This window comes from Ambystoma mexicanum, chromosome 7p, assembly GCF_040938575.1.
Source record: "Ambystoma mexicanum isolate Mex_15411 chromosome 7p, UKY_AmexF1_1, whole genome shotgun sequence".
NCBI classification, from domain to species: domain Eukaryota; kingdom Metazoa; phylum Chordata; class Amphibia; order Caudata; family Ambystomatidae; genus Ambystoma; species Ambystoma mexicanum.
In genome coordinates this window covers 861915404-861927468 of record NC_090939.1, presented here as the reverse complement: position 1 = coordinate 861927468, position 12065 = coordinate 861915404, and the positions used below count along the sequence as shown (strand labels likewise).

General features: G+C 45.1%; 1 protein-coding gene across 1 annotated transcript in view; it reads left to right on the top strand.

Moving 5' to 3' along the window:
* Positions 1–12065, top strand: part of ERCC5 (ERCC excision repair 5, endonuclease) — a 361049-nt gene that overhangs the window by 80074 nt on the left and 268910 nt on the right. The window contains exons 2-3 of the mRNA XM_069637054.1: positions 7451–7577; positions 7904–8079. Coding sequence (XP_069493155.1) covers positions 7490–7577; positions 7904–8079 — 264 coding nt within the window. The 5' untranslated portion in view covers positions 7451–7489. The remainder of the gene's footprint in view (positions 1–7450; positions 7578–7903; positions 8080–12065) is intronic.

Sequence of the window (12065 nt, the reverse complement as noted above, 5' to 3'; positions counted from 1 at the left end):
GGTATAGAATTTTATATATATCTAAATTCTGTTGTTGCCACAACCTCAGGGACACTAAAGAAACACTAGCTGAGACTCCTATGGGTTCATCAGCCAGTAATAGAAAGTTTCCACTTGCCATTTGTACTTCCTCCTCTGGAGCGAAGGCTAAGGAGACAGTGTGGACCCCTGAAGGTTTACCCTTACGCCTGGGATCCCCTTTCACATGGTCAGTAGAGCTACAAACATAGCATTTCCCAAATGCCTTCACGAATGGTGGCTTGTTCTGACCTCCTTCTGGTTTGGGACCAGAAGGTACACTAGCCTGATTTGGTTTCCCATGTGGCTTACCCCTATGATTCTGTTTGGGGCCCTCTTTGGAATTGGAATTATTGGAATTCTCTTTGGAGTCCTTTTTTGGCTGGTTCCACTCATCCTTTTTCTGAGTTGCCCCAGAATCCTTGTGAGTAGCCCTGTTGGCAACCCACAAGTCAGCAGCCTTAGCTAGCTTCTTGGAATCTATTTCCTTTTGAATGAGCCAAGTGCTGTCTGAGCTCAGGAGAGCAGGCATCATAAATTGACTCCAACATAACAAGAGTTTTCATTCCCTCATAAGTGTTCACTCTGTAACCCTTAATCCATCCCTCTAAGTTCTTCAAACTTTCACTCACTCCGGTAGCCCAAGGGGTACCATCATGCTTTTTGAGGGCCCTAAACCTCTTAAGGTACTGGGAAGGGGTCTTCCCAAATCTAGCTATTAAAGCTAGCTTCACACATTCATAGTCCATCCTATCCACCTCCCCCAACTCCATTACCACATCAAATGCAACAGGGGGGTGCCTAGAGAACAACCAAGGAAGCAACTGATTCCCTTTGATGTCCTGGAGCCCATGATTATACTCAAACATAGCCAACCAATCCAACACATCCAACTTAGGTTCATACATACCCACAATCTCTTTAGGCATCCGGGGTCTTTTGGGACTGGAACTCCTAGAGCATCCGGGGAGAAAAGCATTTTCCACAGACAATTTCTTCATCTCTAGCTCATGTTTGAGCTCCATTTCTCTGAGCCTTAGTTCTTGGTGCTTTTGTTCAGATTGGACACTAATTCTTTTGAACTCTAATTCAAGCCTCATTTTTTCTAGTTCAATGAATGCAGGACTTAATGTGGGACCTGACAAAGGTCCAGTAGACACAGCTTGAGGTGCTAGAGCAGGCAGAGGGCCAGTGGGGACAGTTACATTGGCCTCACCTTCCTCCTCTGACTCTACAACAATACTATCAAGACTTTGATTCATGTTAACTTCATTACTGTTGTCTACATTTGCTGGGGAGGTAGGCTCATCTGAACCACTACCCAGACTTTGGTTTTCTAACAATCTTTCTGTCAATTCTATTTTCTTGCCTTTTACAGGGAGATTCTTATGTCTACAAAGGGCTCTTAAACAATCAGCTGTATTTGCAGTAAGATACTCCTGGCTGTAACTTTCCATAGTTGACTTGTTAGAAAATAAACTTTTCTAGTGCTAAGCTTTGTGGTTAGTTGCACTAAAGTATCAGAAGCACTCTATAATGTATGCTCAATACAAATCCCACCGCTGTCACCAGTGTTAGGCAGAATCCTGTGCAGTTCCCTTGGGGAACACTGCAAGAAGATTAAGACTACAGGAGTAAGCAGTAAACCCAATTGGTAGCAGTCTGCACCACCCAGATTTACCTGGTAGCTGTGACTGAGCAGTCAGACTTCTCTCAAGGTGAGTAGGGCGGTAATACAGAGGATACACAATAGGGCTAAAAACACAGTAGAGCAAGCAAACACTGACCAGAGCTTGGTATCAAAAGTATATAATTATTTATTTAAAACACACTTTAGGAAATACACTAAGAACTATAAATCAAAGCAAGTTCAAAAACAATTAGAAAAGTATACACACCTCCCTTAATAATTATTAGACAAGTCTAAGTCAAAACACCACGATTTGTGAAAACAGATGTGAGCGCTTAACTTAGATGGCACTCCAATAATTAAGTGAAAGGGAGAGAAAAAGGCAGGTCATAAAAATAAAACAGTACCCAACACTTTTATAAGACCACAGCAAGTTAGTGAAGGCAGAGTCTACTGTAGAGCCAAAGTTCATAGGCCAGGCCCACTTTAAATGGAGCAAGGCGAAATGTGCCCAAGATCACACAGTTTAAAAAGCACTCAAGTCTTTGCAGAAAAGTTCAAAAGAGGTTGGTTTGATGCGAAAGATAAAGTTTTAAGGTCTGGGGGCCAACCCAGTTGGAAAGCCAAGGATTTAAGGGTCACCTTTAGCAATCCGCAGAAAGGGAGGCCAGGCGGAACACAGTACCTTAAAGAGTGAGGAAGCTCCAGCGGTGGCAGTTGTTCCTGGCAGCGGGTGCAGTTCGTGGTTTTGTCCAGGGGAAGAGAAGATCTCGTCGAGGAGGAAACTTGGAGTCGTTGCACTGCCCAGGGAAGAGACCAGCCGCGGAGTTCGTTCGGTTAAAAAGGTGCATTCCTTTTATTCACGATTACAGTGGTGAAGCTTGGCTATCCGGCCTCCGGGGTGCTTGGCACTGGCGATTCGACCAAGAGACGTCCTTGAAGGCGAATGGCGAACTGGTTGTCCCCACCAGCTCAAAGGGAGAAGACTCTTCCAGCAGAAGATCTTCTCTTGTCATCGGGAAAGTAGTGAGGTCCTTGCAGCAGGGCTCCACTGGTGGTGTCGTCGTTGCAGATGGCTCAGCTTCTCCCCTCTTCGGATTTCTTAGGTCCTGTGGCGACTTCTCAAGTTCCAGTCCCCAAAGCCCTGCTTTTATGCAGAAAAACCCCCATTCAACAGCCTAGCTGTCACTCATACATGCTAAGTGGTGAGCCGGGCGGATCACCACTGGGCCAATCAGAACAAAGTGCGACTTGGGTTGCTAAGGCAACGCAGCCCAGGGTGCCAATTCCCCCACCCACACATCCTGTGGGAGTGGCACCAGTTGGAGGGCTTCTGTGGAGAAGCCCGCCAAAAAGTGGAAAAAAGGGCCCGACCTTGGTTGAAGTTACAGAGACGGACACAAACACCATTTTGGAAAAGAGTCTGGCGAAAAGAACCAACCAGTGATTTTATATTAAATAAATAAACCGGCGGTATCTTTAACACTGCACCAAAAAGTGGTGCGTTTAAATTCAATGGAAAAATCCCATAGGAAAATTTCAGGTGGAATATTTTGCGTGGTAACCACTGCCACCAGCCAGAAACTCGACAAGGGGGGACTGGACAGTGCTCCCTTGGAAACAGACCCAGGGGCAATCAAATGAACCCCTTCCAGTACTTCCACAATATGATGGTTTGTACTGGTTCTGTTCACAATTTTGGACTAGTAAAGCCAATGGTGACTTTACATGCCCTGGGAGACAGTAGTCAGTCCCAGGGTATGGAGTCTGTTTGGGGGTCACTATGACACCCCTGTGTCACTGCACTGATGGTGCTGTGTAACACATACACTAAAACAGATGATACCCTATGGAGTAAAAGACCCCATAGCCAATAAGCACACAATAAGTCAAAGACATCCCTCAAATCATGCCCAAGAGTGGGAGGAAAAGAGTCTCACTCTTTAGCAGGAGAAAAAAAGAACCCCAAAAATCCTGCAAAGCTGCTGGGGGACTGGCTAGGTTTGTGAAATTAGCCTTATAAGAGAATTCTCCCTAACAAGCATAATTTGTTAAAAAAAAAAAGATTCATTCTCAATTGCAACTTAGTTTTCCATTTGATTAATTATACAATCCTAAAATGCTAGGAAAATAAATATGCACAGTGTTTCTGTTTGCTCCATGAACATTTACACACAACACAGCAGAAGCTGAATGGAAAGAAGCCATTCCTTTTATCACAGTGTGCAGTACTTTTTTTTAAAGGCTTCAGAGAAATACATTCTGTTTCAGAGGCTTTTCTCCATGGCCTGCAATTACATCCATGTAGATTAAAATCAAAAGAAGGGTTCTGGTTTCTGTCAAGTAACCTGATCTTTGCACTGCCCTCTGCTCTAAACTGGTGCATAAATGTACACAGGAAAATAATAAAGCTGTCGTATTTACAAGATTTACATGCGTAAAAAGGCCTGGTACAAACCTTATCTTGAGGCCTGAATGGCTATTTTGAGTTCAGGCAGAAGTGCCCACTCCTTTATGCGTCTGTCTGTTCCTGGTATGGCTGTGGTAGCTCTGTGTTGCTTCTTTGCTGGCGTCTTGCTAAAAAAAAGTAAAAGGCCTTAAGTAGGGACTTCCTCTATTCTCTTCCTAATGCTTGTACGGCGAGAAGATTCTCAATGATAGTAGGTGTTGCATGAAGACTGTGGTTCGCAGGGGCCTCCACTGCTCCACACTATGATAAAGAGTTCTGTCACTGACCCCATAAAGAAATGTTGAACATGATCATGGAAAAGGGGCAAAGAAACCTTGCTTTCGACAGTAGATGTACAATCTATTTTCCTTTGCTCTGGTCGAGCCATTCTGAGTCCCAACCCTTTCCGCCTCCAGGCCACTCATGCCCCTAGTAGGCGGACCTTCCTGGCCCTCGGTGTCCACCATTGCTCTTGCGATGGAACCAGGGCCATTAATTACTCACAGGTGGCAGAGTTCTGTACCATGGCCCATTGTGGATGCCTCTGTGCTTGCTTGCTTTGTATTCACCTGCAAGTATGGAAGAAAGGGGACTGGCAGTAAGCGTTTGTAAAAGTAATTCACCATAGTGATTACTGTACTCCTAGACCATAATACCACTCTCCTCCATAGATCATCACTCTATCATCGGTGAATGGAAAAAGGTTGGCAAGTAAAAACGTGGGCATGACTTGCACAGGCTCCACTAAATACAATAGCAGGGCTCAAGATTTGTACTCGCCACTAGCCATTGAAGAGTTAAGGTCACTTTGTGTGCATTGTGAGAGCTGTAATTCATGCCATTGGGCAAGTGACTTTATGCCAAGATAGTAGCTTTAAACCTCCCTTGTTTACCCTTGCCAAGTGTGGAATAAAGGGTCTACTGACTACGAATACAGTATTTTCTAAAATGTCATGCATATTCAAGAGCCAACGTATTAAGAGGCACCCATGTCCTCTTCTGGCCATCTGCAGTACACAAAGAAAAGGCTGCTGCCCACTGATGTTTGGCATTATGCACTGGCAACGCCCAAGGCCAAAATTCCTATGCAGGACCTTCCTGGTCATGACCTAACCAGACAGGTCCTTCATCTGTGACTGTGGGGGAATTTCGGGGCATGATAAAAACGTATGTTGCTTTTGCAAATTCCCAATGTCTAAAAACCAAACCATATAGATGTCCTAATCCACTTTGTAGTCCAACTTTACTTAAAAGTTTGTTTCGGCTTTTGTCACAGATGACCTTTAAGAATAACAATACTGCAGAAGATGGTTAAAGGGTGTTTAAATGTTAAATGAGACTAAAGCATAATGCGATGCAGAGAAATAGGGCACTCTTTATGCAGTCCCTCTCTCATCCCCTGTGGGTGTCCCACTACCCTAGCCCAGACTTCCCTATCCCCATTGTTGGCAAATTGAGATCGTTAACCCCTACTCTCTGTAATACTGACTATAGTGATGGCCTAAAGGCCTCAGCCTTCACTATCTCACGTCTGGTGTTTTCCTGGGTGAAACCTATTCTAGGATTTGCCTGGGGATGTCTTGTTCTCACAATGGGAAGTGGTACCTTCTCAGTTGCTCGGTTTCAATTGGTGTCCTTCATTTATATCCTAGCATTCCTGTCTTTAATGTTCTTCTTTCTCTTCACCTTCTACTATCTGACTCCTTCCTCCTCCAGTGTTCATACAACGTTCACCTACTCTGTCTTTATCGCTCCCTCCGGTCATCTCTCCCTACTACTGTTTCTCACTGTGTTCTCCACTCTCCCTCCCCTCTACTCTCTACTACTCCCCACTTCTCTCTCCACTCTCCCACTTACATTCACCTGCTTTTATCCTCTCATCTACACTTCTTACTCGCTTATCCTTAAACTGTTTCACTAACCCTCAGCTGTACCCCCAGTCACCCCAGACACCACACTCTCTCATACTTAAGTAACACTTTCTCTCACATTCAATACCTCATAAACTGTCTTTCAATCTCCTACACCCGTCGTCCTTTCTCTGCATGATCTCTTAATTTGCATCTTCTGCACTTAACATCACCTGAACAACCCACACTCCCCGTTTCCCTGGCTTCTTTTTATAGTGCCAATCTGGTGTTTTAGCCTCCTTCCCCGTCTTCCATTGGCTAGTGTGCTCACCTGGTACCGAGGACAAATCTCTTCCTGGCTTATCCCCAGGGGGCGAGTTACACAGGTGTGAGTTTATTGATCTAATCATTTCTGGGATAGCTCTATCAAGCAGTAACACCCAACTTTGGCCTGCCAGTGTTATTTCCTAACAGTCTGCTAAGGGCTAGGGGCATAAATGCAGCTGTAGTTGTGATACAGATGGAATAAAATATCTTAACCAAGTTTGCCTTCAGCCACTTGATTTATCTGTCCTCTTACTGCACTCCTATATAAAAATAACATTGACAAAACCAATAATTTGGCTTGTATATAGGTATTAATACGATTATATATAAATTTGAATGCAGTTCCTGATTTACCAGGTCACAGGGGTTACATGTGATAATATCCCTGCAAACATATCGCCATACAAAAATGTCTCCGTATTTTTGCGGCGACATTACCCTATGGAACCTGCGGGGGACACCCCCGCAACCCCTATATATTTTTAAAGGGAGCGGGGGACACCCCCGCACTCCCCCCAACCATTTACCCCATAAATTATCCCCACCAAAAATATCACCTATGGCCGTTCCCGACGACCATATGTACGGCGATATTTTTGGTGGGGATAATATTACCCGATACCGTCACACGATCAGGTCATAGTTTTCCTGCTATTGCATTTTAACAGCCCACTATTACTGTTAAGGCATTGCCTCTCAATGCTTTTTCCATGCCTAAACAAAAGCCAAAACTGTTGACTTTGCCAATGCTTGTTTGAATTTCAGTTTCATCAGCGACTGTTATAGGCACAGTGTGGAGCCCTGATTACAGTTTAAGGGTGGCATATGTGTACACCATAAGGCTTTGGGGTCCTAGGCCAGATCTGTGACTGGGCAGGGCCTCCCTAGGTGGCTGCCGAGTGTACGTCGGGAGCACTCAAAGGCACCATCTGAAAGGTAAGTCGAATTGCCCCTATGCTAGTCCTACAAGCAGCACATGTGGCACAATTTCCATAGAAAAGGGCAATAGACTGTCACTTTGCCTCGGCCAGGTAGACAAAACCTCTAGCACCAGCACTGCAGAGATCTGTTATAACCGGTAGGCACCTTCCTTTATTCCTTACATTTTTGTAGCTTTACTTATTATGTATAATGTACGCTTTTAACAAACACGTTTTAAATGCACTGTTCTTTTAGTTTCCAGGGATCTGTCAATCTGCACATCTCTAAAAAACCATGGGAGTCCAAGGATTGTGGAAGTTACTTGAGAGTACTGGAAGACCAGTGAATCCAGAAACGCTAGAGGGAAAAATTCTGGCTGTTGGTATCCTTTTTTAGCAGACAGATTTGAACTCTTAAAATGCTCAAGTGGTGTGACTGATGGGCACTCCAGTGTTGAATTTTTTTTAAATGGTAGTGCCACTTTAATATTCTGAAAACACTAAAATGGCAAACTACGGTAAGCAACAAAGTTTTGGAAAAAGAATGTCGGCCATCTTTGAGCCTGCATTTATGAATTTTTGGCTAGTTAGATAATCTGCTGTCTAGTACACAAATTCATTGCTGCCGTTTCTCGCATTGACAAAGCACTCTCCTTTTGAAATGTTGGCATTTGCTCTGAATTCCAATTTTCCTTAACTCGTGGTTAAGATATCAGCATTTGGCTAAATCAAGCTGTGAAAGGAGCCAGAGACCGACAGGGCAATGCCATCCAGAATGCCCATCTTCTCACTCTGTTCCATCGGCTCTGCAAGCTTTTGTTTTTTAGAATCCGCCCCATCTTTGTGTTTGATGGTGAAGCACCAGGACTGAAGAAGCGTACTTTGGTATTTATGTTTTTAATCCAGCATTTTGCTAATTTTACCGTTTCCTTCTTGAGAAAGCTGCAACAATGTAATGCATTTTCAAGGCCAGACTGGGATTTAAATAAAGATTTGATGAGTGCGAGTTTAAAACAACTCCTTTGTACCAAGACTTCCTCAGTAAGATAGATTGTCTCTGGGGAGTGAAAAGCTTGTACATGGCGTCCCTCAAATCTATCTTCCTCACAATATGCAGACTGTATTTTTTGTCCATTATATATGGCCCATTATGCTAACATGTCTTCTGGGTGTGTCATAATGCTCCGGTATACACACTTCCAAACACACTGACTTAATATCACATGGATATTTTTTGTAATGAACCCTTTGGCTTGAAAAATGGAAAGTATCCCCTGGTAACTATTGGTTTTAAGCTATCTAGGGTCTTCTACAGGCAGGAGCTAAAAGCCGCCTAGTAATTTCATTTTATGTTTTTTGGAAGAGTGGAGTTTGTGGCGGGACTCCCTCTCTCCTGCGCACCCTTTATTCGGTTGTTAGTTGAATTAGACCTGCAGCCAGAGTCATAGTTTGTCAAGGAACCAACTCCGAGGTTCCTACTGTCTAGAAAAATTGTGGGGAGTGACAAACTTTTGGACTGGAAGGGCGCTGGTTGGATTTGATAGTCCAGTATTTGTTTGTAGGCAGTTTGCACAAAAAATTAGATGGTCCAGGTTGTTGGTGTGTTAAACATGAGATTTTTAGGTTTATTCCTTGTTATAATCAGCACCAATGAAAGACATCATTGGATGTAAATGTAATATTCATAACATGATGATATGTTACACAGCCGACGCGCGTTTCAACCTAAGTCTTTTTCAAGGCCAATTGGGTTTGGTGGTTGAGTTTCCAGGTGGAATGGGCTGGTCCTCCCAAGTGTGGGTGCCAGAGGGCTGAATAGCCGTACTTGGCCGGGTTCGGCAATGCTGTTGTGTGGAGTCGTGGATCGGCTATCAGATAGCTACCACGACTCTGGCATATCATATCATATCATCATGTTATGAATATTACATTTACATCCAATGATGTCTTTCATTGGTGCTGATTATAACAAGGAATAAACCTAAAAATCTCATGTTTAACACACCAACAACCTGGACCATCTAATTTTTTGTGCAAACTGCCTACAAACAAATACTGGACTATCAAATCCAACCAGCGCCCTTCCAGTCCAAAAGTTTGTCACTCCCCACAATAATTTCATTTTATGTCTGATATCATGAAATAATGTTTTTTTCCTGAACAATGAAATATATTAGTTTTTGAAAAAGGGTCCTGCAGATTGTTCATTTGAAAAAGGAACCCGTGAATCGTTAATTTGAAAAAGGATGCGCTGTTTAGTACTGGATTTATGTATCGGTTTTCCATCTTAAACTACTTGGGAGTCTCCTTCAGAGTTTTGAGGGCTAAATGGGAATGAGTAAGGTAGTGGGTTTTGGAGGGGTTAGAAAGAACATATCAGGGCTTTGCAACTCCATGGCAGCACACCAAGCATAACGGGAGTCTTCAGTGTCCTTGTGAACTTCAATTTGAAGGTGGAGTGGAAGAAAGTTCTTAGAGTACTCCATTATTGCCAAGTCTAAACTTCTATCTCCAAAACATGTATACTTTGGTAGCCAACTGTAGACACCTGGTCAGCTGAGGCGGCCTGGGAGCATGTATTGGGGGTGGTAGAGGAGGGTGACTTCTAGGCCGAAAAACTTTTTTGGAAGGCTATTGTGAATTCGGCACATTCCTTCATCATGAACCAGTTCAAGGACTTCATGGTTGTGGAGTCTGGTTTGACAATGAGGTACACCCGCAACCTTTTGTACTTTAAATGTAGATTAATTTATGCAAGTCTTCATTCCTCAAAGGAATCATTTTTGTTTTCATTTAGCCTCTTTATAAGTGACAAAGTACAGTGCACCTGACAGTCCTACCTGTCGCATAGTTGGCATGTTGAAATATTAATTCCCTAGTCGCTATATTTTTGCTTTGGTTCATGAGGACCTTATCTTTTCTCGTTGATTATTTTAAGTGTATATACTATATTTAGTGCAGACATATTTCTTTCCCACTTTTATGGCACTTCTTGCCGAAATAAAGTATAAAATAAAAAAAATAAGTGATTTGCTCCATCCCCTGTTTTAGTGCCGTGTCTTAAAAGAGCTAGACCGGGGGCGTGGCTTGGAGCTGCCGCGAGCGGTATGTCTTCTTAGGAGCTCCTAGCAGGCACTCTGCGCAGTATGTGAAAACGCTGTTTCCAGCATCCGTTTTCCGCTGAAAATAATTGACAGCGTGTGGGAAGTCCCGCAGCAGCTGCATGGCGAGTGGTTCCCGGGGCGGCGACCGAATCTCCGAGTTGGGACCCATTTTCGATTCCGGAGATCTTCCGGCGGCAAAATGGCTGCCGAGCCACTGATCCACACGAAGCTGCGGAGTGGGGGAGGTGCAGGCGCATGAAATCTATCAGCACAAGCCGCCGAACGAACGAACTGACCATAACTGTCTCGCGTTGCCCTAATGAAAGGTACCGCTTGCCCGAAGCCCAACAGCAGGTCCCGAGAGGTCTGTAGCTTGCCAGGGCTCATGCATCAAGAGACCCTCGGAAGTGCCCTGTAGCGGAGCGGAGGAGGATCCCGGCGGAGGGAGCCCAGTCTAGGGGCGGCCTCAATGGGACTTTAGAACATATTTCTCACCGGGAAGCCTGCTCCGACACCAATCGACATCCCTGGGTCGCGTAGGCTCCGGGAGAAGCAAGAGAGGCAGCCTCCACCAACCCATGTGTGATACGATCCGGGACCTGTCTACGTGTATTTCACCCGCAGCGTGGGATCAGAGTTCATCCGAGCCCCGCTCACATATGAGGCGCCGCCCGCCTTGAGGCATGTGAAGGAGGTCCAAGCGATGTGCTGTCCCCGAGCCGAAATTCAGCACTGCACCGCGCTCCCAGGATCAAACACTCGACTGGCCAAACGGCTGCAGACAGCCCATCAGATCCTCCGCTGCACTGGAGATGGATAGCGTATACAGCCCATCAATAGATACCGCAGTCCTGATGACAGAAGGTGAGGAACGGGACATTGAATTAAGCAGAACCCCCAACATACGCTTATAATGAAGTCTGAATGACCATCCACAGCGGTGGGGGGGGCCTGAACAGAGGAGCAGCATCTTGCGCACTCTCCGCAGCGGCCATCTGAGCAGCCTGGCTAGCGCTTGCATAAACTAACGCTTCCGCTGTTCCGGAGCCAGAAAGCACACATAAAATGTCAAAGCACTGCCCTAGTATCACTACTGGCCCAGGCCACCAAAGAGGGAGCGACATAAATTCTGTATCCTTCCTACCACAAGTGTGGGATTAGCTGAATACAATTGCACTAACGGCCCCATTAAGCAAAATCCTCAACCAGCCTTACTCCATAGAACTCCTTTGGAGGATCAGTCTACTTCAACCAGCTCCCTTCACCCCCTCACCTCCTATCTCCGCACGCCGCTGGGAATATAGCGGCACACCTGGCCCCCGCAACCAGCAGCAGGACAAGCAAGCAAATACATTCTTAAGGGGGAAGAGCAGGAAGCAGTCGGGAGCAGAAATGTCTAGAAGTGGGAAGACGTCTAAACAAACGGACACTGCGGCATTAATGGCCAGTGCCTCGACTGAGCGCTCAAAGAAAGGGGAATCCCCGAGGGTCTCTCCAGTGAGGATGTCCCCATCAGCGCAGCATCAGCTCATAACCCAGCACAAATGGTGACCAAGGCTGACTTGCAGGATCTACTCCCTGCACTGACAAAAGAAATTCATAAGAGTACAGAAGAGGTAATGGGGAAAAATAAACTCCTTGGACAAAAGAGTGGTGGAGGTGGAGAGAAGGATGGCGGAGCACGAATCGGAAGTATGTGACCAGCGGTTCGAAGACGAGACCGATAGAGACAGAATCAAAGCTCTGGAAGCGAGATGTGACCTCCTA